At 44.6% G+C, this 23,030-nt stretch overlaps 3 protein-coding genes across 3 annotated transcripts in view; 2 read left to right on the forward strand and 1 right to left on the reverse strand.

Moving 5' to 3' along the window:
• The window catches only part of LOC149363580 (uncharacterized), a 40,876-nt gene extending 39,383 nt beyond the window's left edge, over positions 1-1,493 (forward strand). The window contains exon 23 of the mRNA XM_089568572.1: positions 486-1,493. Within this exon, the coding sequence (XP_089424698.1) occupies positions 486-614 (129 nt within the window). The 3' untranslated portion in view covers positions 615-1,493. The remainder of the gene's footprint in view (positions 1-485) is intronic.
• On the reverse strand, positions 44-4,809 carry Plekhm1 (Pleckstrin homology and RUN domain containing M1). Its single transcript, XM_089573570.1, has 2 exons — positions 3,245-4,809; positions 44-2,735 (listed from the first exon to the last, which is right to left on the reverse strand). Exons 1-2 carry the CDS (start codon positions 4,634-4,636, stop codon positions 1,842-1,844), a joined length of 2,286 nt encoding a protein of 761 aa, XP_089429696.1. The 5' UTR covers positions 4,637-4,809; the 3' UTR covers positions 44-1,841.
• LOC149363585 (lysophospholipase D GDPD1-like) lies at positions 3,612-22,548 on the forward strand. The gene is made up of 11 exons (XM_089573571.1): positions 3,612-5,409; positions 5,648-5,773; positions 5,889-5,931; positions 6,006-6,141; positions 7,772-7,817; positions 9,572-9,693; positions 12,649-12,738; positions 16,995-17,128; positions 18,608-18,673; positions 20,289-20,340; positions 21,522-22,548. Exons 1-11 carry the CDS (start codon positions 5,325-5,327, stop codon positions 21,651-21,653), a joined length of 1,032 nt encoding a protein of 343 aa, XP_089429697.1. The 5' UTR covers positions 3,612-5,324; the 3' UTR covers positions 21,654-22,548.
• Positions 22,549-23,030: the final 482 nt, after the last annotated feature.

Consider the following 23,030-nt stretch of genomic DNA (forward strand, 5'->3'; position numbering starts at 1 on the left):
TGACCCGGAACACATTTACATGCAACACAGATACATAGAACAGTTGGCTATGTCAGCAACATTTAATCAAACCAGCTGTGGCACATTATAAAAGCTGCTCTTACAAGAACACTGCTCGTTTTTCATACTAAAAGTAACAGGCATTTAAACAGTGTTGTCTAAAACCTCTCAAGACACAAGCCACTGCAACGCTTTCATACACAAAAAGATAAGTATAAAAGTCAGCTTTCATAGCAGAGCAGGATCCTATTTTCTCAACTTTCCTACTAACTTCGTTATACTGGAATAGTAAGAGCAATCACATAATCTGTAATTACACAGAAGCAATGAAGTACATGTATTATAGCCATGAAAGTTCCATCCTAATACGGATGTACAAGGCAACCTATCTAGACACAAAAGAAAAACAGCAAACAGGGGTACATGTTAGCAGTGTCAAGTCTAATCTGGGGCTCTTGTTTTTGTCTCTTTTTACCTCTGACTAGATTCCAGGCCTCATTACCTATGTTGAAGGCCACATTGGCATGTGGCTTGGGCTTTCAATACTGGCCATCTCTTCGGCTGTCGTCAAGTTTCACCACACCGTGCTGCAACATTTGTTTTCGACAAAGTGAATGGAAGTTGATAAGCTTATATATAAAAATGCATAGAAAGCACTATTAAAGACACCATGCTTGCTTGCAGGGGGTATACAGAGTATATGAAGCCAAAGAAGCCATGTGAACGGAAAACAAATTAAAGTTGGTGCTAACAAGAACATGCTCCTAACAGATATGACACTTGTAGCCAGCTCTGTCCCCTAAACTGCCCATATCTTGCTTTAAAATGTAACTGGCTGCTAACGAATCCCAGTCATTCAACTAACCAATTCAAATGCTACGTACAATCAAGTACAAAATCTACAGTTTCAAGGTCTCAACATAGAGGAACAATGCCCGGTGCATGACGCGCATGTTCCAAAGGCCGGAGTGGGTATGTGCGCATTTGGCGGTTGACAAGGCATCTGCCTTATCAACTCAGAACAGCCTACATGCCCTATAAACAAGCAGAACGCTCCAGAGAAAGCTATCACACCAGATAAGCCCCTACTGCCTCCATGGGCACAAAGCCTTATCGAGGGCAAGCCAACAGTGTACGTAAGGTCCACAGATCTGTACCACATGACAGAATGAAAACATACGATAAACAGTAGGATGAACGCACAAAGGCTGGTTACATGCTTCAGTGGAAAAGTTTAAGTGGAAATAAGGACAATGAAAAAAAAGCTGCCTTGGAATAAAATTTCACAAAGCATGTCAAAATAGAGCTGTGCAAAACAAACATTGTCACTATACAGGTTAAGCACAAAGTAGATGTCAAAAAACAAACAAGTTTCTGTGTATGGCACAAAAATTACATTCAAAGAAGCAAATTTTGTTGCATGTTTGTTCTACATGTACTCTACACATTGCACAAGGAATTAAAATAATTGTTTAGCATCTCCTTAAATGTCAACATCATCAATTCATCACACACACCGAGACAACAGGTATTCATGTCATGAAAATATATTATGAGATTTCACACTTATTGGACACATGCATTCATGCATGTAGGCACCAGTGCACTATAAAAATTGATGTTAAAAATTTTTTAATGGCAATTGGAGAGCCCCAATGATAGCCCAGCAGTATGCTCACGACCGCTGCTGCCTAAATCAATGGCTTTCTCTCCTTGTCAAAACTGCCTTAAAAAACATTGTGCTAAAAGCTCTGTGTGGCTGCAGCCTAAGCGGACTATCACACGGCGTAAGAAGAAAATGCCCCAGCCACTTCTGTTCAAATGACTCCAGCAGGAGCAACTCAAGAGGTAGTGACACATTCGCCTGTCATGTCGGAGCAAACCACAGTCCCCTGCTCCTTCCGCTGACGCCTTCGCTCACACTTAGGACAGACCCGGCCGCCGTCTTCGATGCAGGAACGATGGTACACTGCGAAGCATGCGCTGCAATGGAAGGTCGCATCTGTATCGAAGGCGTAGATGACGGCAGGGTCCCGACAGATTTCACAGATGAAGCCCTTGGCCGCACACAGGTCGCACCCTAGCACATGGCTGCGGGCAAACTTGATGGCTTTCTCCAGAGTTCTCTGCAAGGCACCCGACGGCACCTGGAGCAGGTCAAAGGTAGAGTACAGGTGAATATGCTCGTAAAGGTGCTCTCTGGGCCAGATGAGCTTTCGCAGGGCGCTCGACGCTGCCTCTGAGCAAGTTTGAAGGTAAGGCCGCAGGAATCCTAGCTGCGAGCGAAGCACCTGCGTCGCTGCCAGCTCAGGAACAGCATCGTACAGCGAAGGATTCAGCACCCTCAAGTCGAGTAGAGGCTCGTCTTCGTATTTTTTCAGCAGGTTCTTGGCTTCGCGGCAGACGGGGTGCTTGCGGAAGTCCCAATTGTGAATTATGCGTGCAGGGATCACGTGAGACTCATTGCCGCTGCAGTCTGGGCAGTAGGAGTAGCCATCGTAAGAGCACACTGAGTTTGCCCCGTAAATCATGCCAATGGGACAGTGGCAGCCTCTACAAGCGTAGGCTTGTTGGTCAAGGCCTTTTTCCTGCTGAATGAAACCCATCAGTGCAAGAAGCTCACTCGTACGAACATCTGGGGCCTTCTCGGTTGGAACCACCTCAAAGTCTGCAAGGTCGTCTAGGGAGTCAGCACTTGAACGCTGGTCTTCAGACCTGGCACGGCTTGGTCCTGCCTGCACATCAAAAGCATAATGATAAAACAAAAGTTACAGATGAAGCTACAGCTAGTGCAATGGTAAACTGTACACGGTTATGAAGCCAGTACGGGTGTGTCAAAAATCACTGCTGCAAAACGTGCCAACATGGCAAGACAATCTGGTTGGGCATGCTGGTTAAATGGTTAATTATCCAAAAGGCTCATTATTTCGAAGTTTCCTGAAGTTTACAAAACGTTCCACGAGGCCAAAGTGAAATGCAAATGGTTTACGGGAACTGGAACACGCAGTCTTTTGTTTCCGCTATCGTTCAAGTGTGCAACGAATTCGATTAACCTCTTGGCACAAAGCGTCATGCCCAATACTCATCAAGCAACCCATTAAACATAAGTCAAACCACATTTTTGAGTAACAGCCTCAAAGTAGACTGGCATTTTGTTTATGGCGAGTCCAACAGGCGGTATCTGCTTGCCGCACTCCACTGCCCTAACAGGCGCGCATGAGTTTAGAAATAAGCGATTCCTCACCTGACTATCCGAGCATGTCCTGATGGCCGACGTAATAAGGTCTCTCATCTCCGGCGTTCCACTCACTTGCTGCGTAATGTTCTGGGTGTAGCTCAGCACCAGGGAATCATAGCTCTGCTGCTCCAGCGAGTCGTCCGAGCCGTCCGACTTATCGGCGGCCGCAGCAGCACCGACGTCCTCGTACTCGTCTTCGAAGGGCGACGACCAGCCCTGCGTCGGGTCCAGCACGTTTCCGAAGGACCTCCTCGACTCGTGCGCAGGAAACTTGTCCAGCAAGTCAAAGTCCGGCACCGACGCCGGCGACCCCGAGACGTCCGCCAACGCCGCGCTGCCTTCGTTCGCGTCCAGGTTCAGTGTCCGCAGTAGTTCGCGCACTTGTGCCGCGCTGATGCTGCTGCCAGCCGACGCCGCGACGCCCTGCTGATCCTGTTGCTGGTGGTCCTTCGGGGACGACTTGATCTCGATCACTTGGGTCTGTTCCGGCGGCGCGTCGGGGTTCGCCTCGGTCACCAAAGACGACGCAGCGCAAGGCTCGCCAGGCAGCGACGCGGCGTTCGTCGTCACATCAACGCCGCTGTCACTGCCACAGCCGACGCTGTGCGCCTGCCGAGACTCCGACGGCGGAGGCTCGCCCGCTTGGATGGCGACGGAAGACGACATTCGGCTCGAGCTGACCGACAACTTGCTGCGCATACGCCGGGACTGGCCCGCCGCCTCGTGCTGGAAGAAGTCCTCGACGTCCAAGGCAGGCATGACGGGCTCCATCCTCTCGGCCGACTTAAGCAGACCGGCCAACTGCAACGGCATGGCGTTCCAGCAGTTGAGTACGCTGCAGTTGACGGGAAGCCTGAAGGAGAAGCCCGAGAGGCCCTCGAGGAACTGCTTCACGATGTCCGGCTGTTCGCGGTCGGCCATGTACGCAGTCTGGCGGTAGTAACAGCGCAGCGTCTTGCGGTCTTGGAGCATGGCCTCGAAGTAGCTGACCAGCAGAGATTCGTTGAGGGCGAGGCGCAGCCAAGCTCTACACCGGCCGATGTCTGTGCTGATCTGGTTGAGGCCGCCGATTTGGGCTAAGACGTCCTTGTGCGAGTAAACCATTGCCACGGGCCAGAAGTCCGGCGTCGGCGACCTGTCGGAACCACTGTTGCTGAACACGCTCGACATTTTCTTGACGATGTTGTCCTTCAGACCATGGATGAAGATGGCCTCCAGACAGAAGCATACTCGGGAGACCGCTTCGCCGCCCGTGACAACGGGCTCCGCGTTGACAAGTTCCTGCTGCAAGTCGCGCACACAGCTAGCGAGTTGTTTGGTTAGCGTGCGTTTGATAACTATGTCCCGCGCCGCTTCCTCTATGGTCGGGGACGTCGCCTTTTTCCACAGCGGAACCATTTTGACAGCGAGCAAATTGAATATAGTTAAACGCGAATACTAATGCGACGGTCCTCCCGCATTTCGCTTAACTGTCCAGCGACAACAACGTGCCCCGCACGTAACAGAAGCGTGGTCTATTTACACTGCGCCCATCTGATTATCGGCCGACCATCTTCCAAACTTTTTTTTCGCGCTCGTGGCGCCCTCTCATAACATTGCCACTGGCTGTTCTTCGAAATCCAGGTAAATAAACAGAAATATTTGTTTGTGAAGTTTTAGATGATCAATATCAGAATATTCTCAAAGACTTGAAGAACTGTTTATTAATATTAATGCGCAGCGAGGGTAGTTGCATAATGATTGCAACGCGTCAACACAAACGTCAAGCCGTGCGGTGAAGCCAAGGTAAAGCCGCAGGATGCGAAGCGTGAAGCCAGATTCGCATCGTCCGTTCGACGTCTTGTTTATTACGCTCCGCGTACTCCCATTCGCTCCATAGAAATTGCGTGTGCTCGCTGCTTTCTCCCTCACATACCATCCATGCGGCGGCGCCGCATGAATTGCGTTACGCTGCAGAAATCCCCGTGAAAACAGATTTCGCCCATCGGGCCTGGCAGAAGACGCCGTGCGCACCCGGAACGCCGATGACTGGACTGTCAAACCAGCTGATTCAACTCGCCGACGTAAACAGTTCCCCCGCCTGGTGATGTCTTCGTACCTGCCTAATTTTTTCGACGCTGCTGCTGGACTGCTGCCCCTGAGCAAGTCCAGGTACTCTGCTAACATGTCTGGTAAATCATCTCTTGTAATTCATTCTCTAATATCGCTCCAGTGACGCTCGATATGTGCGATATGCAGAGATTAGATCATGGCGCTATAGATAGCGGTTGCCTTCGTTGAGCCTTTTTATTAGCAGCGCAAGTACACTGTAGAGCTGTCCGAAGGTCGGGAAGCAGAATAACTGCCCTCGCGCGATCGAAGTAACCGGAACGATTATGTGCGAGTTCTTTGCGGCGTCTTTCTCCGCAGATATGTTAGCAGTGACGCTCCTGGGCGGCTACATAGTAACGTCGGTGATACTGTTCAAATACCCGCACCTATTGCATCGAAGAAAGCAGCTGAAATTCCCCTGTCGACATATCAGTCATCGCGGCGGTGAGTTCGCTTTCGTTGTGATTCGACTCCGGGGTATCGTTTTATGTAGATTGTAGCATATGCACAGTACGAAATGCATTTTCGTTGCCTTTAACGAGATACCCCCTTTGTGTAGGATCGGCGGAAAATTTGGAGAACACAATCTCAGCTTTCAAGCAGTGAGTATAACTCGAATGCGAGTTCCCTGTTAATTTGTCAGCTAGGCGTGTTTTAATTCGGATTCTCTCGACAGTGCCCTGAAGGTTGGCACAGAGCTCATCGAGCTGGACGTACAACTGACAAAGGATGGAAAAGTGGTCGTTTGCCATGACTCAGGTCTGCTGCGGTGCGCCGGCGTGGACAAAAGCATATCTGAGCTCAACTATGACGTGAGCAACCTGTTCGATTTGTTCACCGAAGCGCGATTTTCCACTGTTGAGAATGCGTTGTTTTGGAGTTCTTGGCTTGCTAGTTTGTTATTGTGGAGTCAGCTGGTCTTATCTAGAACTTGAAGGGGACGAAAAATTTTTCTCAAATAATGCAGAGTTCATATTATGGTTGGCATTTCTAATAATTGACACTTGATGTTGATGAGAACAAAGCGCCAGTTTGAATAAACAAGAAGTTCGAATTTAAGTTATGGATCATCGAATTTAATGAATGCTATTTAACGAGATTCAACTGTACTGGTTTGCTGTCAAGTTTGAAACGTTCCAGAATAACATGGTTTATGGGGATTTAGCATCCCAAAACGAATCAGGCTATGAGGGACGCTGTAGTGAAGGGCTCAGGAAATTTCGACCACCTGGGATTCTTTAATGCGCACTGGCATCGTACATTACAACATGCGTGGTTGATTTCATGTGAATGCTATAGTGCATCCTTATGGTAGTCTTTGTAACTGACAATAAAAATTAGTACTTCGTTATGACGTGACTTAATATTAGGTGCAAGACGCTTGATGCAGTATATTCTCTAGCATACGTTCTTGTACCTGTGACTTGCTCTGACTTCAAAAAAGAGTTAGCATGGGATAGAAGAACCTGCCACGTGTTTAAACAGAGCATGCATAATATAAAAAATGTAAGTTTGTTTTCTATAGTCATTTCAACTGCACTAGCAAAGCGTTCTAGACATTTAATTTTCTATTTGTTGTTGTGTCTGAAATAGCACAGTCGTGTGCTACTGATGTGGCAGGAGCGTACGTGCTGCTTATGTGGCTTATGCTGAACACAGCAGAGTCATTCATTTTACATTTTGTATGCAAGGGTTAGCGCCTATACCTGTCTATTAAGTGTCCTATTGTGAAGAGTTCTACTCGTTAATTTCAGAAGTAGTGAAATTGGTAATCAACTGAGCTGTTTCATTTTTATTTTACAGGCTGCTAACTCTGTGCAAACATGTCCCAGGTGCACCCCTTTTTAACATGCCATCTGTGGTTGTGCATGTGGTATTTAAACTTTTTTTCCTCAAAGCGTCAAGTGCTGTTTTAACGAGGTCAGTGATGCTGGCTACATTTTAAATCTCGGCTGGACGGAATAGCAGAGCCACTCCGTGTCTAGAAAAAAGAATCGTTCTTCAAAAAATAAAGATGGCTGTTGCAAAGTTCTTTGGATGCCTAGGAAGTGCGACTTGATGCTGTCACTTCTTTCTTCTCTGATATGTGCAGCGTACATGAATTCCTATAGTTTTTGTACCATTCGCGTTGCTTTTGTGGAATAGAGAGTTTTAGATATACACACAGAAATTTTCTGATTTTTCTCGATAGAACACAATATGTGTCTGAAAGGGCTGCAGTCTGTTTCACCACAGCTATCATTGATTTGAGCTCTTAGCAATGCCATGTCAAGTGAAATTAAATGCCTTTTGCATTCTTTTTGCCATTTTTTTTCCGATTTTTACTCACACACCTTGCAAAGTAGTAGTCGTCCCTATGTTGTGTTACTTTCTCACTTTTAGCGGCTAGCATTAAAATTACTGATGTTTCAAACGAGCTCTTGTACTCTGCTCTCTTTCCAGGAGTTGCCACTTTTGAAGCCAAGCTTACATGTCGATTTCTGCAATGGTATGTTTTTGTGTTAGTTCTGTATAGTGTGATACATGATACATATGGTATTACTTCTACTTGTATTACTGATAATATGCTATTTGTTAAATTGCAACTTTTCTTCTTGAGGTGTTGAAAAAAAAAATATGGAAGTATTCTGGGTCACTGTACTGACTGGTGTTATTGCCACGGTTAAAAAGAAACGAGGTGCACGGAAACGTTGAAAAATGTGTCGAAAACAGGATGTGCTGCAGAACATCCTGTCCGGATGTCATGTTCAGATGCTTTGGCCTTCTTTTCAAGATTATCTCTAGGGCACTCTAGTTAGTATCATGCTGCTAGAAAAGTGTGTGTCCACCTTGATACAAAGCTGCTCGGAGAAATTCTTCAATAAGTACTTTTCCAGTGTAATATAATGATTCCTTTCAGATTCCATTCCATTCCATTTTTCTTTTCTTTTCTTTTGTTCTTTGTGATCACCCTTATTGAAGCCACGCTAGACTGCAAAGGTTTGAACCTATGCCGAAGACAGAATGTTGGACAAAAAGCAGGAAAATATTAAATAGGATATAAATGTAATTGTATTTTCACTTGTCTAACAAGTTTCTATGTACTAATAAACATTTGATTTGATTTTGATTTGTTCTATTATACTGGGCCAGGCATAATTTTATTAAGTTGCATTTTTTTTTTCTTGCCTTAATTACTAGCTGTTGACCCAGTGTTGTCAGCTTGAGCAGGTGGTGTACTGTAGGACTCACCTTTGCAGTAAGCCTTGAATGAGTTAGTTAGTAAGAGCGAGTGAGGAGATGTTAGCGCACCAAAGCTGCAGTGTGAGCTACATGCTATGCTAGTGGGAAAATGGACCATTGGTCTAACCCAGGGGTTCTCAAACTGGTTCCGCAAAACCGTTGAGTTCCCTGCAGTACCTTTAGAGTTCCTCGAGGCCTAAATCCATGCATGCTTAAACTGCCTAGTTTCCTTTAGGCACTCTTAACTTTAGTTTAATTATACTGTAATTGCTCATGGCCGACTGTTTCACCCCAGAGCTATTCATCGTTAATTGAATTTATGTATTTCTTGAGGGTTTTTTTTTTTTATTCCCGGGCTCTCTTTTGCATGTATGTCAGGCATGAAGGAACGAGCACACACACAGGAGAAGAAAGAAAGACGAGACAGAGCGCCACTCACAACTGATTTAATGTGCAGAAAGACACGTACATATATGTCACTGTCGGCGCATGCGCAAGGAAGACATTCAGCTTCGTGAAGATAAGCAGCGATCAAAAAACGCTTTTTCAGCCTTATACAGGTTTATCGATGTTTCGCTGACGCACAAGTTGCCCCTCTTTTCGATATGGAATGCTTCTATCAGTTCTCTGGCTTTTGTCACATTACTCTTTGCCAGTTTGGTACTCTTTGGTAGTTATGATGAATAACTACCAACTAGCCCAACAACAAGTTCTTCGAAGGAACGAGAGCCAGGACACAGAGATTCCTTGGCGCCTTTTGAAAGCTGCTGGGCTAACCAGTGTGAAATTTTCACAGAACTTGGGATATGATTCAGTTTTCACACACAATATTGTTGCCAAAGCTGAGGATTTAAATCTTGGGGTGGATGTGCCCTGATGGAATCTATTTGTAAAAGGTAGTCTCGCTGATCCATTCTCTGCGTGCAGAATGAGAAGAGACAAATTTGATGCTTAAAAGAATGGTCAAGTGGTCATAGCCCAGACTTTAGAGTGTAACGCTGCGGATGTTTTCTCTTTCAGGTGCACCGGGTCCAGTGTGTGAGGATCGCAAGATTCCGCTGCTCAGTGACATTTTCACGCTCTTCCCTAGTGTGCCTGTCAACATTGATATCAAAACTAACAATGACAAGCTTGTGCAGAAGGTGAGCAGCTTTGCCGCAACACTTGACAGCTCTGGGCACCCGAAGCAGTACATGGTTATTGCTATTAGTTATGAAGTAGAACCCCATTGTTATGCTTTTAAGGAAAGAGAGAAGAAAAGAAAGATCATTATCTGAATGTATAATACAAAGCTTAAGAAACCAAAGTTTTAAGAAATGTGCCTCAGGAAGAAAGTACAGAGGTGTTAACATTTTCACTTGCTGAAAAAATGCCGCCGCGGTGGCTCAGTGGCTATGGTGCTCGGCTGCTGACCCAAAGGACGCGGGTTCGATCCCGGCCGCGGCGGCTGGAATTTCTTTGGAGGAGAAATTCTAGAGGCCCGTGTACTGTGCGATGTCAGTGCACGTTAAAGAACCCCAGGTGGTCGAAATTTCCGGAGCCCTCCACTACGGCGTCTCTCATAGCCTTAGTCGCTTTGGGACGTTAAACCCCATAAAACCAAAACCAAACTTGCTGAAAATGTCAGTCAGCATTTGTTGGCGCAAGGTCTGAAGACCACATTTTATTGTACTTGAAAACTCTTTGCCACATTTGCATTGTTCATATTGCCAAACAAACTTTCCAATGCACCTAGTCTGATTACAGCAATAGCGGAAATAACCAGTATCTCTTTTGAGAGAAGCCAACAGCCACAGAAACCAAGGGACACAGGGGATTTTTAATTTTATTTATTTATGTTGTGGTGTTGATCAATTTATATTACTGAATATGTTATCCCTTAAAGCTAATTGATTAGAAAAGCAGAAGAAAAAACAACCACATGCCGCCGGTGGGATCCAAACCCACGACCTCCGAATTACGCGTCCGGTGCTCTACCGCTGAGCTACGGCGACGGCTGTCAAACCTTCTGCTTTCGGGGGTATTTATGTTTACAAATAACCTAACCTTGGGAGTGTTCACCAGCGCCACCCACGTTCTTAAGCGGCGGACGTAGCACGTCCTGAATTACCGCTGATGTGACGTAGAACGTCATCGAACGGCGAGGGTGGAAGCTGTGTGAGAACCCCCTTATGCTTCCTAAGGCATCAAGGCTGCCAGAACCGAGGCCCTCGTTAAGCAATTAAGCAGACGAGGAAAGGGGAATGAGGGGCTCGTTATAAATATGAGAGAAGCCAACAGCCACAGAAACCAAGGGACACAGGGGATTTTTAATTTTATTTATGTTGTGGTGTTGATCAATTTATATTACTGAATATGTTATCCCTTAAAGCTAATTGATTAGAAAAGCAGAAGAAAAAACAACCACATGCCGCCGGTGGGATCCGAACCCACGACCTCCGAATTACGCGTCCGGTGCTCTACCGCTGAGCTACGGCGACGGCTGTCAAACCTTGTGCTTTCGGGGGTATTTATGTTTACAAATAACCTAACCTTGGGAGTGTTCACCAGCGCCACCCACGTTTTTAAGCGGCTGACATAGAACGTCCTGAGTTACCGCTGATGTGACGGCTAGGGTGGAAGCTGTGTGATCTAAGATTTTTGTAGGAGAGGGGGATGCTTCACCCCCTTGCACCTGTGCATGGCAGAGAAGGTGCTGTGGCAGCTGAGTGCCACTGTGCTCATAGCCTTCATGTTGCGTCCCCTCAGGCCATGCTCGCTTGTATGTTAGCACCTTCTCTTTTCAATGCTGATTGTGCCATTGTGATGAAAATTGTGTGAAATTATGAGCACATTTGCTAGAAAACTGTGTTAGTCCTGAACTTTTGACTGGGAGAAATACAGTGGAACTCTGAGAAGATAAGATAACTATGTCGATAATTTTATGTTTGTCTTTGCAGCACCACTATGGGACAGTTCCTTTTACTCACAATGTTAAGCATATGAATGAACCAGGAAATCTTTTGAACTGGAGGCATATCAACAAACTTTACCATATGCAACTGATAAGTGAGCTCAACTGCAGGGAAAATTATTCAGTGCAGGAAAATGTGGTGCTCTAGTAGCGCTCACATGGAGATTTTGTGTGACTATTCTAGTTTTTTCTTCTATTTCTGCTTATTTGTACAAGACTCTGGTGCAGCTGTTTCAGTTAACCTCAGGAACAAGTTACTTTTGCTTCTCATCGCAGTAGTAATAGGTGCCTTGACGGTTTCCATTGGGAGTAAATTAGTGTGCACAAAGTTTCAAGTACCTAAGGGAAGACCCTGCTGTTTAAAAAAAAGTTTTTGTTAAGTGAGTTGCAGTTATGCATTCTTCAAGGAGCATGTATTTTTGTGTGCTGATTCTAAATATTTCATGTAAAACAAATCCTTGTGCACTTATGCAATCTGTTATGTAAGTTTTTGGAGAAGGCATTTCAGAAATGTTGCTGCTATAAACTTGTTTAAATGCCTGGCATTACTTTTTCAGGACATCAAGGAGTGCAATAAGGGCAAAATTATCATCCTGCCCATCACAGAACTTGAGTTATGGGGTTTTTAAATTGGTACTCTAGAAACGAGGATACAAACTTTTCTTCTCATTTCTGAAGTGGCAACTTCAAAGCCTCATAACTCAACTTCTACGATAGGCAGATGATAATTTTACCCTTATTGCATTCCTTGATGTCAAGACAAACCAATGGCATGCATTTCAGCAAGTTCCCTGCAGCAAACTTTCTTAAATGCTCTCTCCAAAAGACTTGCATAACGTATTGCATAAGTGCACAAGGACTTGCTTTACATGAAATTAGCACACAGAAATACAGGTTTCCTGAAGATTGCATAACTGTAACTTATCAATAAAGATTTTTTTTTTTCTAAGAGCAGGGTCCCCCCCGTTAAGGTTTGCATTGAAAGCCAGATTTCTAAAACAGGAATCCTAGGCCAATCAGGTGTCATTACCAACAGTTCAAATCGGTGAGATGCTAATGATCTCTGTAACGGTGTTGTCCAGTTTATAGTGTTTACTAGGCGGAAATGGTTGCCCAATGTCGTAACCTCGCTACCCTTCTTCAGGTGCATGAGCTCATCAAAGAGTTCAACAGGGAGGACATCACAGTGTGGGGAAGCTTCCACCACAGTGTTGCTACAAAGTGCTACAAGCTGGTGAGCTGCTACACATTTTGAACTCATATTGCCTGTCAGGAATGAGGTTTTTAACATTTTCATCTTGGACAGTATCTGCTGCTTGGGAACCTTCCGAAATGTGTGCATTGGCCCTGCAAACGGGTCGAAATTTTAGCTAGGACTCATGTAATGGTGGTTTAACCCCTTCACCGTTTTTTTATATCAATGAATTTCATAACAAAACTGCTTATTTTTTTTATTCCTGATTTCGATTATTATTGCAATAAAAAGCATGCATTCGATCTTTGAAAAATATTTGGAGCAAACACAAAGTCAAATTAGCATATTGAAGTTTATTATTCCTCACAATACAGAAAACCAACTTGCAGCTGGTAATGAGCGATAAAAATTAAAGAATGACCATCATCAGGCTAGCTTACAGTGAATGTCTTACCAGGAACTGCCAGAAAAGGAAACTGAGGGGGTCGCGTTGGAATGCTACTGGCGTTGATCTTCATCTACTGACGCGCGCCCGCAAAGTTCGCTTCTGAGCTGTCCTCTTCTTCATCGGAAAAACTGCTCAGCATAACGTCATCACTGTTGTCCTCGCTCCCTGAAACAATGTACACTTCGGTGTCTAAGTCACCATCGTCTGAAGAAGATGACGACGAAGAAAAGCATCTTTTCCGCGAAGACGGGCCAGGAATACACGCGTCGCCTCCGCTGGGTACCATTTTTAAAACCCAGGTTGCCATACAAAAAAAAACGTTTATGCGGTAGAAGAAAACGAAATAAACAGGTCAGTGCTGCCATCTGTCGACCAAAATGCCATCTAAGCCACACACGAGCGCTGATCGTCCAAAACGCTGAAGGGAAGAACCTATTCAGCGAGGACGAGCTACAGTCGTCCAAAACAGTTTGGGGACAGCTTGGCAGGGACGAGCGCAGCTCGTCCAAAACGGTCAAGGGGTTAAATGGGCAGTTAAGATGATTTTAAGTGATCTGCTAGGGCTTGGGAGAAGCTCTGCCCACAGGCAATGCGTGGCCTCAGCACACTCTCATGCTGAAACTGCTCGCTCTGAAATGCTCAGTTCTGTGCTTGGAATTGGCCTCTTGTTGCAGCACTAAACGCCTTGATACTGGAGCTTAATGTTCAGCATATTTTCAACAGAGATGTAACTGTACTCTCCAGAGTCAGAAGTCGGCCAGATGCCTGCCTGTCCACTAAGTATTGTCTGTTCAATTCGGTTCAGTTTCATTCCTTAAAGGCCCCCATCAAGAGGGTGTTACATAAGGGGTGGGATTACAGTTGAGTATAGGAAAACAAACAGCGATGATTATTTAGCATTGAAGATGATCAGTTACACAATCTTTAAAAGCAGATTATGAAGTGATGGCGACAGTGTCATAGGGTATGTCAAGGGAGAAAACCAGCCAAAAAAGACGGAAACACAAGAAGAGAACGACACAGGACAACGGCCGGACTAACAACTGAATTTTTCATTGAGTACAGACCGCCAAGTAATCACCACGCATGCGCCAAGGCAACACTCAAACATGATCACTCAAATAATCAAATTCTTTTGCCGTTAATGCTATCGATGGTGAGCTGACGCAAGCATCATCAAGTTTGGCAATCTGGAAGGCCTCAAAGATTTCACGAGCCTTCCGTGTTTTTCCGCAGCCCAGGATGGTGACATCTGCGAAACGTGGGGAACATTTTCCGGGACATCTATTGCAATGCAGAGCAAGATTACCATCTTCACCAGCGCCGACTTTTGTTCTGTGCTTGCGCAACCTCTCGTTCACACAGTCCCCTGTCTGACCTATATAAAATTTTCCACAGGTCAGCGGAATCTTGTAGATCACTTCGGTCCGGCACTTTGTGTACTCTAAACTAGTCAAGCGAGGTATTGCCAAGGCTTGTTTCCATAACGCCGTGAAAAAAAGTTGCTGCCACACCGTGTCAACCAGTGTCACTACGCAAGCCCAACGTCTATCTGATGCAGGCTTCCCAGGAGAAATGTTGAGAGCGGTCGCTGAATCCGTATTAAAGGAGATGAATGGCATGGCCAAGAAGGGAAACAATGATGCACCTGACAAAAGGAAAAAAGTGCAAGTCATGCCTTATTTGCACAAAGTGGCGCACAATGTTAAGAAAGTCGCCGAGCGCCAGGGGGTCAATTTGGTGTTTTCTGCGCCAGTTAAGCTTTCAGGTCTTTGCGCACGAATTATGCCTGGCGGAAATAAGAAGCGTTGCACGACCAAACATAGAACTATGTACACAAAGTGCCGGACCGAAGTGATCTACAAGATTCCGCTGACCTGTGGAAAATTTTATATAGGTCAGACAGGGGACTGTGTGAACGAGAGGTTGCGCAAGCACAGAACAAAAGTCGGCGCTGGTGAAGATGGTAATCTTGCTCTGCATTGAAGTAGATGTCCCGGAAAATGTTCCCCACGTTTCGCAGATGTCACCATCCTGGGCTGCGGAAAAACACGGAAGGCTCGTGAAATCTTTGAGGCCTTCCAGATTGCCAAACTTGGTGATGCTTGCGTCAGCTCACCATCGATAGCATTAACGGCAAAAGAATTTGATTATTTGAGTGATCATGTTTGAGTGTTGCCTTGGCGCATGCGTGGTGATTACTTGGCGGTCTGTACTCAATGAAAAATTCAGTTGTTAGTCCAGCCGTTGTCCTGTGTCGTTCTCTTCTTGTGTTTCCGTCTTTTTTGGCTGGTTTTCTCCCTTGACATGCCTTACCAACAGGCCCACCATTCTTCCCTGCTCCTGTCATAGGGTAGGCCGTTCCAAGGCTGTAGCTGCTTGAAAAAGAAAGAAGCAGAAAACATAGTAGTATGCGATGCCGGGTGCGCAACTTGAAGTGGATGACTGATGCGTGAGATAAGCACGCTGCTGGTGTGATAACTAGTGTTTGATTGAGAGGAGAACAAACAACCTGTGATAAAGAGTGAGGCTTGCAATGCGGTGATATAAAGGGAGGGGTGGAAGTCCAGATTTTGCTTTCAAAGATGAAACACTTGCATTGCATGAAGCACACGTACATTCATCCAGTAATGTATTGTATGCAGAGCCCTGGTGCATGCAGAGTAGAGTGTGCTGATAGCAAGAATGTGTGCATTGTTCGACATAATAAAATGCTCGTTACAAGTCGAGAGATTACATTGGTACTCAGAAAGGTTGTGCAACTTTTTTTAGGTAAAGAACTGATGCGCATAGCATGTGTTGGCTTAGAGAATATGCATCTGTTTAAGCTGGAAATGATGTGCATCTTCAAAATTTTTTTCAGGGAAGCCACACGTTGAGTGCAGTGCGATGTTTTTGCTAACTGCCAATCATGTTCTCATTTTTTTTTATCTTTGTTACTAGCTCCTCTACTGCATCAGTGTTTATTGGCTGCATTTGTGTGCTTTTTTTCTAGTGCTTTTTTTCCTCCCCAAGTCATTAGCCATTCGAGAAGCATTATCGTTTAGGAAATTGTACTATATTTTGAAGGGCAACTGAAGAGGTTTCAGAATTCGATGAGTTTAACGAGGTCGAATGTCTGAAACTTGTAGGTAAAGCATAAGAAGTTTTTATGCTAGCATTTGAAATGGTGGTGCAATCGCCGAATAAAGCCGCTTCTGCATTTATGCTTCTTTGCAGTGCACAGAGATGGGCAGAGGCCTCAGCGATGACGTTGTGTACGGCAGTGCTAAGTTTCCAGTAAAAAAAAATAGTTGCCCTGAGTTAGAAAAGCAACGCCACCGAACGTGGAGCCTACAAAGCACTGTTTGGCGTTGCCTTACAACACATGGAAGCATGTGGGCGAAGGCAGCGGATATCTAAAATTTCTTCAACAATGACGTTAACACAAGTTTTTCCACACTTCTCCATCGCAAGTTTTTTTGCACTTCTCCAATGCAGCGAGGAGAAGCCTGAACATCGTAGCAGAGATTACGTTGCCATTTCAGTTGCTAGCACAAAACTACTTCGCGTGCTCTACCTAGAAGCTTCATACATTCAAATTCTTGAATCACCTTGTATTCTAAAAAAAAAAAAAAAATCATTTCAGCTTCCCCTTTAGGTTGTTTATGCGGTAATGAAAAGAAACTTTCTGGTTATTTCACATAAGATCTGCTGTTCATAGATTTCATAATGTTGTTAGAATCGGTGATATGTAAAAGCTGTGCTTTCTCTCTTTTGTGTGAACACCCTCTAAGTTCCAGTCATTTACCTGGACAGGCAGCATTGTGAACACATTTTGTGCGGCACATTGCCTTGTGCATTTCAGAACCCGCGAGTGCCGCTCTACTTTTCGGCACGGTGCGTTGTCTACCTCCTCCTGCTGACATACAGTGGGCTGCTGCCATTCATACCGCTGAAGCAATCTTGCCTGGAGATTCTGCTGCCTTCAGTCGCCAAAAGGCAAGCTTCCTTTCTTCCTATTCTCTGCCAATAATTCTTTCTTCTTTTCCAACTTAAACAGCAGCAAAAGTACAGTGGGGAGAGGAGAGCTGACCTTATGGTATCTTCGTAGTGCATGGAAACAAAGCGTAGGTGTAAAGCAAGAGGCAGACAGTAGCTCTGCGTCTTGTCTTTTGCGATGCACATATGTTTTGTCCCGATGTGTAGTACAGAAATATCATGAGTGGGAGGAATGGTTGTTCTTGGAAAAAGATACAAAAGAAGACGACGGTCTTTTAAACCAAGGAAAGTGTAGGAGATTCTTTTTTTTTTGTTTTGTTAGCATGATGTCAGAGAGTGCAATTAATTGAGCAATCCTTAATTCTGCAGCTATTAGAAGGAAAGACAGCCACATTCACCGCTGCCATTTGGAGCTGAACCCACAACCCCTGCTTATTGTGTGTGGTGCTCTACGGTGATTTTGAGTGACCGGGACTTATTGCAGGCACGTGAAATGGTCCGTTCGGAACACCCCTTCGCTTGCGCTCGATGCTGAGCTGGATGGTCTCTTGGCTCCAAATATTTATGAAGCCGAGAGTTGTGGAAAAAAAAAAGCAAAAAGACTGGCATCAGCATATTTTTGTCAGTTTTTTGCTCAGCACTGTGGCTGTAATGATGATCTGATTTTTTTTAACCCTTTGAAGGTTTTTGCCGTATATGTACGGCGGCGGTTTTCTGTCCCGCAAGGTCTTTGCCGTACGGGTACGGTTTCGATCTTCCGTTTGAAATTTTACGCCAAAAGAACAATGCGTGCTCACTGGGGGGTGCTGCCACCTCTTAGGACTTAGAAGTGTTTGAATTGTGTGCTGCCTTCTTACGGAGATAAGCAGAACTTATGTCTAGCTTTAGCGCGGCGGCACAGACTGCGGCAACACCCCTTTTGTAGTTTTGATTTCGCCGCGTGATCGCAACGGAGTCGCACGAAATTTGAGTTTTCTTTTTGTCAGCACTATCTTGCAGGGGCTGCCCAAGTTGATTTCTATCTTTATTGGCGCTGCTCTTAGCTTGCTTATCACCGTTGCTCGCGAGGTATTCTCGCCCTCTGTGGCAACGCGCCTACGCGGTTTCGATTCCGCCGCGGGATCGCAACGGAGTCGCGCGAAACGTGTTTTCTCTTTGTGGGCACTATTTTGCAGAGGCGACGAAAGTTGATTTCTATCTTTATTGGTGCTGCTCTTAGCTTGCTTATCACCATTGCTATTCTATTCTATTGAACATTTTCCAGTTGTGAGTGATGCTGTCACCAAAGTACTGTTCCTAATTTTTTTTTGCTATTTATTCTCGATTATATACATTTTGTAGATTCAAGATCCGCAATAAAGTAATTTGACCACCTGGGAAAGTTTTCTTCAAAATAATTCGACCCTCAAAGGGTTAATTTGGGAGGAACGGCTGTGTGTGTAATGTGTAATGGTGATTTTTTTGTGTGGCTTACTGCAGGAATCCCATAATGGTGCAGCAGTTGAAACATCCCAGGTCTCTATTCCTCTTCAGGCTGCTTGACTGGTGTGTATCATTTGTCCAGCCTAGGCAGCAGGTTAACATTTATAAAAAAAATAAGTTATAAAAGATAGAGTTCCATTTTGTTTTCTTGTGTGTGCGTGCATGCTTTTTCTTCCCTGGAAATAAAACAAGGCAAACTTCAGTAAGGTCAATATTAAAACCACAACTCCATGTGCGTGTCTTTAAGGTATGGATTCCAAGAGAAGGCAAGCATAGCAGGGGGCGGCAGAAAGTTAGGTGGGCGGATGAGATTAAGAAATTTGCGGGGATACGGTGGCCACAACTGGCAAAGGACAGGGTTAATTGGAGAGACATGGGAGAGGCCTTTGCACTGCAGTGAGCGCAGTCAAGATGATGATGTTGATGAGTATAGTGAGTGAGAGGATTTACATATGCATAGCCTTTATTGAGGCTGATATCCTGAACTGGCTGTAATGCTTGACCTATTTTCATTTAGTGTTATTCCTCCATCTGTCTGTTGATGTGAGGTGTTTTGAAGGGGTTGACAGTGATGACTTAGAACAGCATGATTGCCCCATGGGCTCACATGCCCCTCCCAAAGCTGCACTAAAATGCACAGCACTATGAGTGGAGTGTTGCTGCAAGAAATTTAGTGTTGGTGCTTTGATCCCACAAGTTTTCTTTTGGCTGCTTTGCTGTGCTTGCCCTTCAACAACTGTTATTTGGTTTGGACAAGCTGGTTCAATAATTACATATTCATGTAAAGAAGCTGCAGTGGATGGACCAACTGTTTCAGATCTATTATGGGACACACAGCATGACTGCGATGGCAAACATGTACAGGACGAGCAGTGAAACAGTGCTAGTCTTATGATTTTATGTTAAGTCAATTGTAATTGCTGTATTTTCTCACATATAACTCGCAAAAAAAACAAAACAAAGGTGATTAAAAAGTTGGGGTTCAGGCTTTATGCGAATTTCGTGGAGAGAGAGGAGAAAGGAAGTTTATTGCCATCGACGCATTTCAGTCCGAGTGGCCAGCAAAGGGCTGTATGCTAAATGGATGGCTGATGTACTTTATACTCTCACACCAATGGTATGCATAAGAACGCTAGACATAGCACTGTTTGTCTTAATGGATTTTTGAAGACTGAAAGGCACGACACGACATGGTGCGCGAAAGCTTCAGGAAGTTGGCATTTGTCAACAGCCTAGATGAATCGGAAGATTTCATCTTTGACAGCGGCCACGAAGCCTCACAACACATCTGTGATAGTGATACCGAATGAAATGAACGTCACATGTAGCTTCTCAAAATAAACTTACTCGGCAAGCAAATGTTCACTATATATGCCGTTATAAAAGCACCTCGTCGCACTTGCTTCAGGTAAGTTTGCATGCTTTATGAGAGGATAATTTGTTTTTTCTATGGCGAGAGTCAAAATTAAGGGATGCCAGTTATATGCAGAAATGGGTTATACATGTGGAAATACAGTGCACTGTGTGTCCCATAACAATTCAGTTATTACTGTTAACATGGTGATAGCGAATGCTGAATGGTACTCATTGATGTGAAGGCTATTATTATTCTGATTCAAGCTTCACTGTCTACATTTCTTTTCTTTAATTAGCAGTTTTTCCTCTTTTTTTCCGACAGGTTTGTTGTGAGGAAGTTTGTGATAGACCACCTTCGAAAACGAGGCATTCCGGTGAGTTTGCGTTGTCTGTTGCAGACAGTTGCCTGGCTTCTGCTGCATAATATGCGAGATTCTTGAATTGGCATCAACATAGTCTTGCCTGTTGCCCATAAGTAGTGTACGGTGCTGTAGTGATCGACTGTAGTGCTGTTTGGCTTGCTTTAATTACGTTCAGAAACAAGTGTCTGATTTTTTTCATGGCGTGTGACAGCTTTACACAGAAACATCAGCAAACACGTGGACAAATGCTAACATTGAAGTTGGTGTGAAAGAGAGAGAGAGAGATAAAGAGGAAGAGGGAAGGCAGGGATGTTAACCAGATGGGTGTTCTGTGCAAGAGGGATGAGGGGACTGAAAAGGGAAAGAGGGGTAGGGAACAGTCACAACTGATCCCTCAAGCCAGTCACTCTCTGAAAGTTAAACAGTGCCTTGTAGGCCTTGAGGGCAGTCGATTGCTGTGGCCACAGCCCCAGGATCTTATCCTCCGTTAAAGGGTGAGGATCGAGGATGTCCAAGGCTCAATGCAGCGTACGTCTTTCGGTCACCAAAGCAGGGCACTCACACAGGATATGTGCAGTTGAATATGTGTTGGCACTGTAGGTTTGAAAAATTGCATTTTCTGCAGATATGTACCTTACCTGTAGTTTTCTTGTTTCTGAATTCGAGTATCTCGCTAATCTATGTAATATACCAAGCCTTTGAAGGAGTCATGTATTCATGGTAAGTGAGGTAGCGCTAAACGGGACAAGGGACAGAGAAAGTTAGCGCCTGTGTTGTGTGTTTTTCTCTGTCCCTTGTCTCTTTTTGAGCTACCTCACTTACCATGAATCACAGTTACCGACTCGCCCAAGTTTCTACCCTTGTGAGTCATGTATGTCGAGTAAAACTTTTTGTACCTAGGAGTGGGTAGAGAGTGCAATGCCTCGCGGTTTTCAAAGAGGGCACCTTTCCCATATATATTGTGCAGTGTAATTTTTTAGATAAGTGTAATTATCCCTCATGTAATTACAATAGGGCCTCGCAAATTCACAAGCTTGAAATGATATTGAACTTGCTTTCATGTTATTTCACTGAAGAGATGTGTTTCTGAAGATGTGACTAAATGTTACCAGCTTACTTGGTTTCTTATGCTTTGCTAACGAGCTGCTGCCTTACAGCTGTGATGAATACAGATGACTACGTCTATGTTGCAGACCTACCTGTGGGTGCTTAATGAAAAAGAGGACTTTGAACGAGCATTTGCCATGGGAGCCGCTGGTGTGATGACGGATCGCCCCACACTGCTGAAGCAGTTTCTTGAAGAGAACCCGTCAGTTGGGAGATGAGGAAAAGGGAAAAAAAAATCTCGCAAGATTCTCACCGTGACAAAGAAAACATTTTGCTGCCATTTTAAAGCTTTCAAGCCTAAAGCGAAAAATGAAAGTATTTATGCACAAAACGTCGGAGCTAGCCAGTTTTGAGTACATTAACTTTTTCACGTGAAAAGCGCACATCAGTGTTGCAGGTGCATCGACCTCACAGGGGCAGGGTTTCAGTCAAGTCTTTCCCTCTGTCCAGGTGTTTGGACCTGTTTTTTTTTTTTATTAATGAGGCACTCCATCCAAAACCCCTTCTTCATTTGTTTTTACCTGTTGTAGTGAAATGCGGTCTCACTTTTAAGCAGTTGACAACAGTCAGTCATCGTGCAGTTGACTGGTGACGCTATTTATTTGCGAGTGCGAGAATGGCGCTATTTATATGGTGTGTATGTGAGGTAACATGGGTGTTCATATTGGTCCTCTTGTTAATGGTGCCAATGTGGAGTCGCCCTTTTGATTGCTCTGTCACATCATAACTGTGAGCTTGGTGTTGTCACGTGTGGCCAATGCTAGTCTCGTAACATGTACAAACACAAGTCAGGGCCACAGCAGATGCTTTAATACACAACGCTTCGTATCACATTTACACGCCCAGTCTTGTGCGAGGAAGAACACATTTACAACATAGAATCCACAAAGCCAAAGAGGAATTTACACGTAACATATATGTATATATATACAAAGCTGGAAGAATGACCTAAGAGTGTGCACACCGGAGAGTATTTGAACAAATTCATGTTTATTTAAAAAGGGCTGGGCCTCATCTTGTTTGTTGTATAAATATATATATATATATGTATGCAAGAACAAAGAATGAGTATGAAGAGATTTCTGAAATAAAAATAAAACAAATGTTGCTTAATGGCCTCTTGTGTTTCATTCTTAACAACGTACAAGACTTGCTGCCGTGAGGCACCATGAATGGCGCACACGTTTGCTTTGCCAAATAGAAGGAATAGCTTTGCCCCCGCTTTTGTGGAGGTCTTCCTAAGAGGAAATCGCGAGCGCATGCTTGACTTTTCATGGTGCACCTTACTTTTTGAGTGTACAGTGGACTTTTTCTTTATTCAAACCCACTTTATTCAGTCAGTTTATTCAAATCTATACTTTGGTCTATCATTGTCAAGTATACCATATTTTCCAGACTATAGTCCGCACCCCAGTGCACAGTCCACTGGGGCAAATTTCAGCTTAAAAAAGTTTTTGCTTAGATAGTACACAAACAGGAGTATAGTCTGCAGGGACGAATTTCGGCTGAATAGCATTTTGGGTTTTCCGCAGATTTTCTCGGGAAGCATCTCAGATATGCTTCAGATGTTTTAGGGAGGCAGCCCACATCCGGGC

Source organism: Amblyomma mixtum, chromosome 2 (assembly GCF_055824585.1).
Source record: "Amblyomma mixtum isolate Tamu chromosome 2, ASM5582458v1, whole genome shotgun sequence".
Lineage (NCBI taxonomy): Eukaryota > Metazoa > Arthropoda > Arachnida > Ixodida > Ixodidae > Amblyomma > Amblyomma mixtum.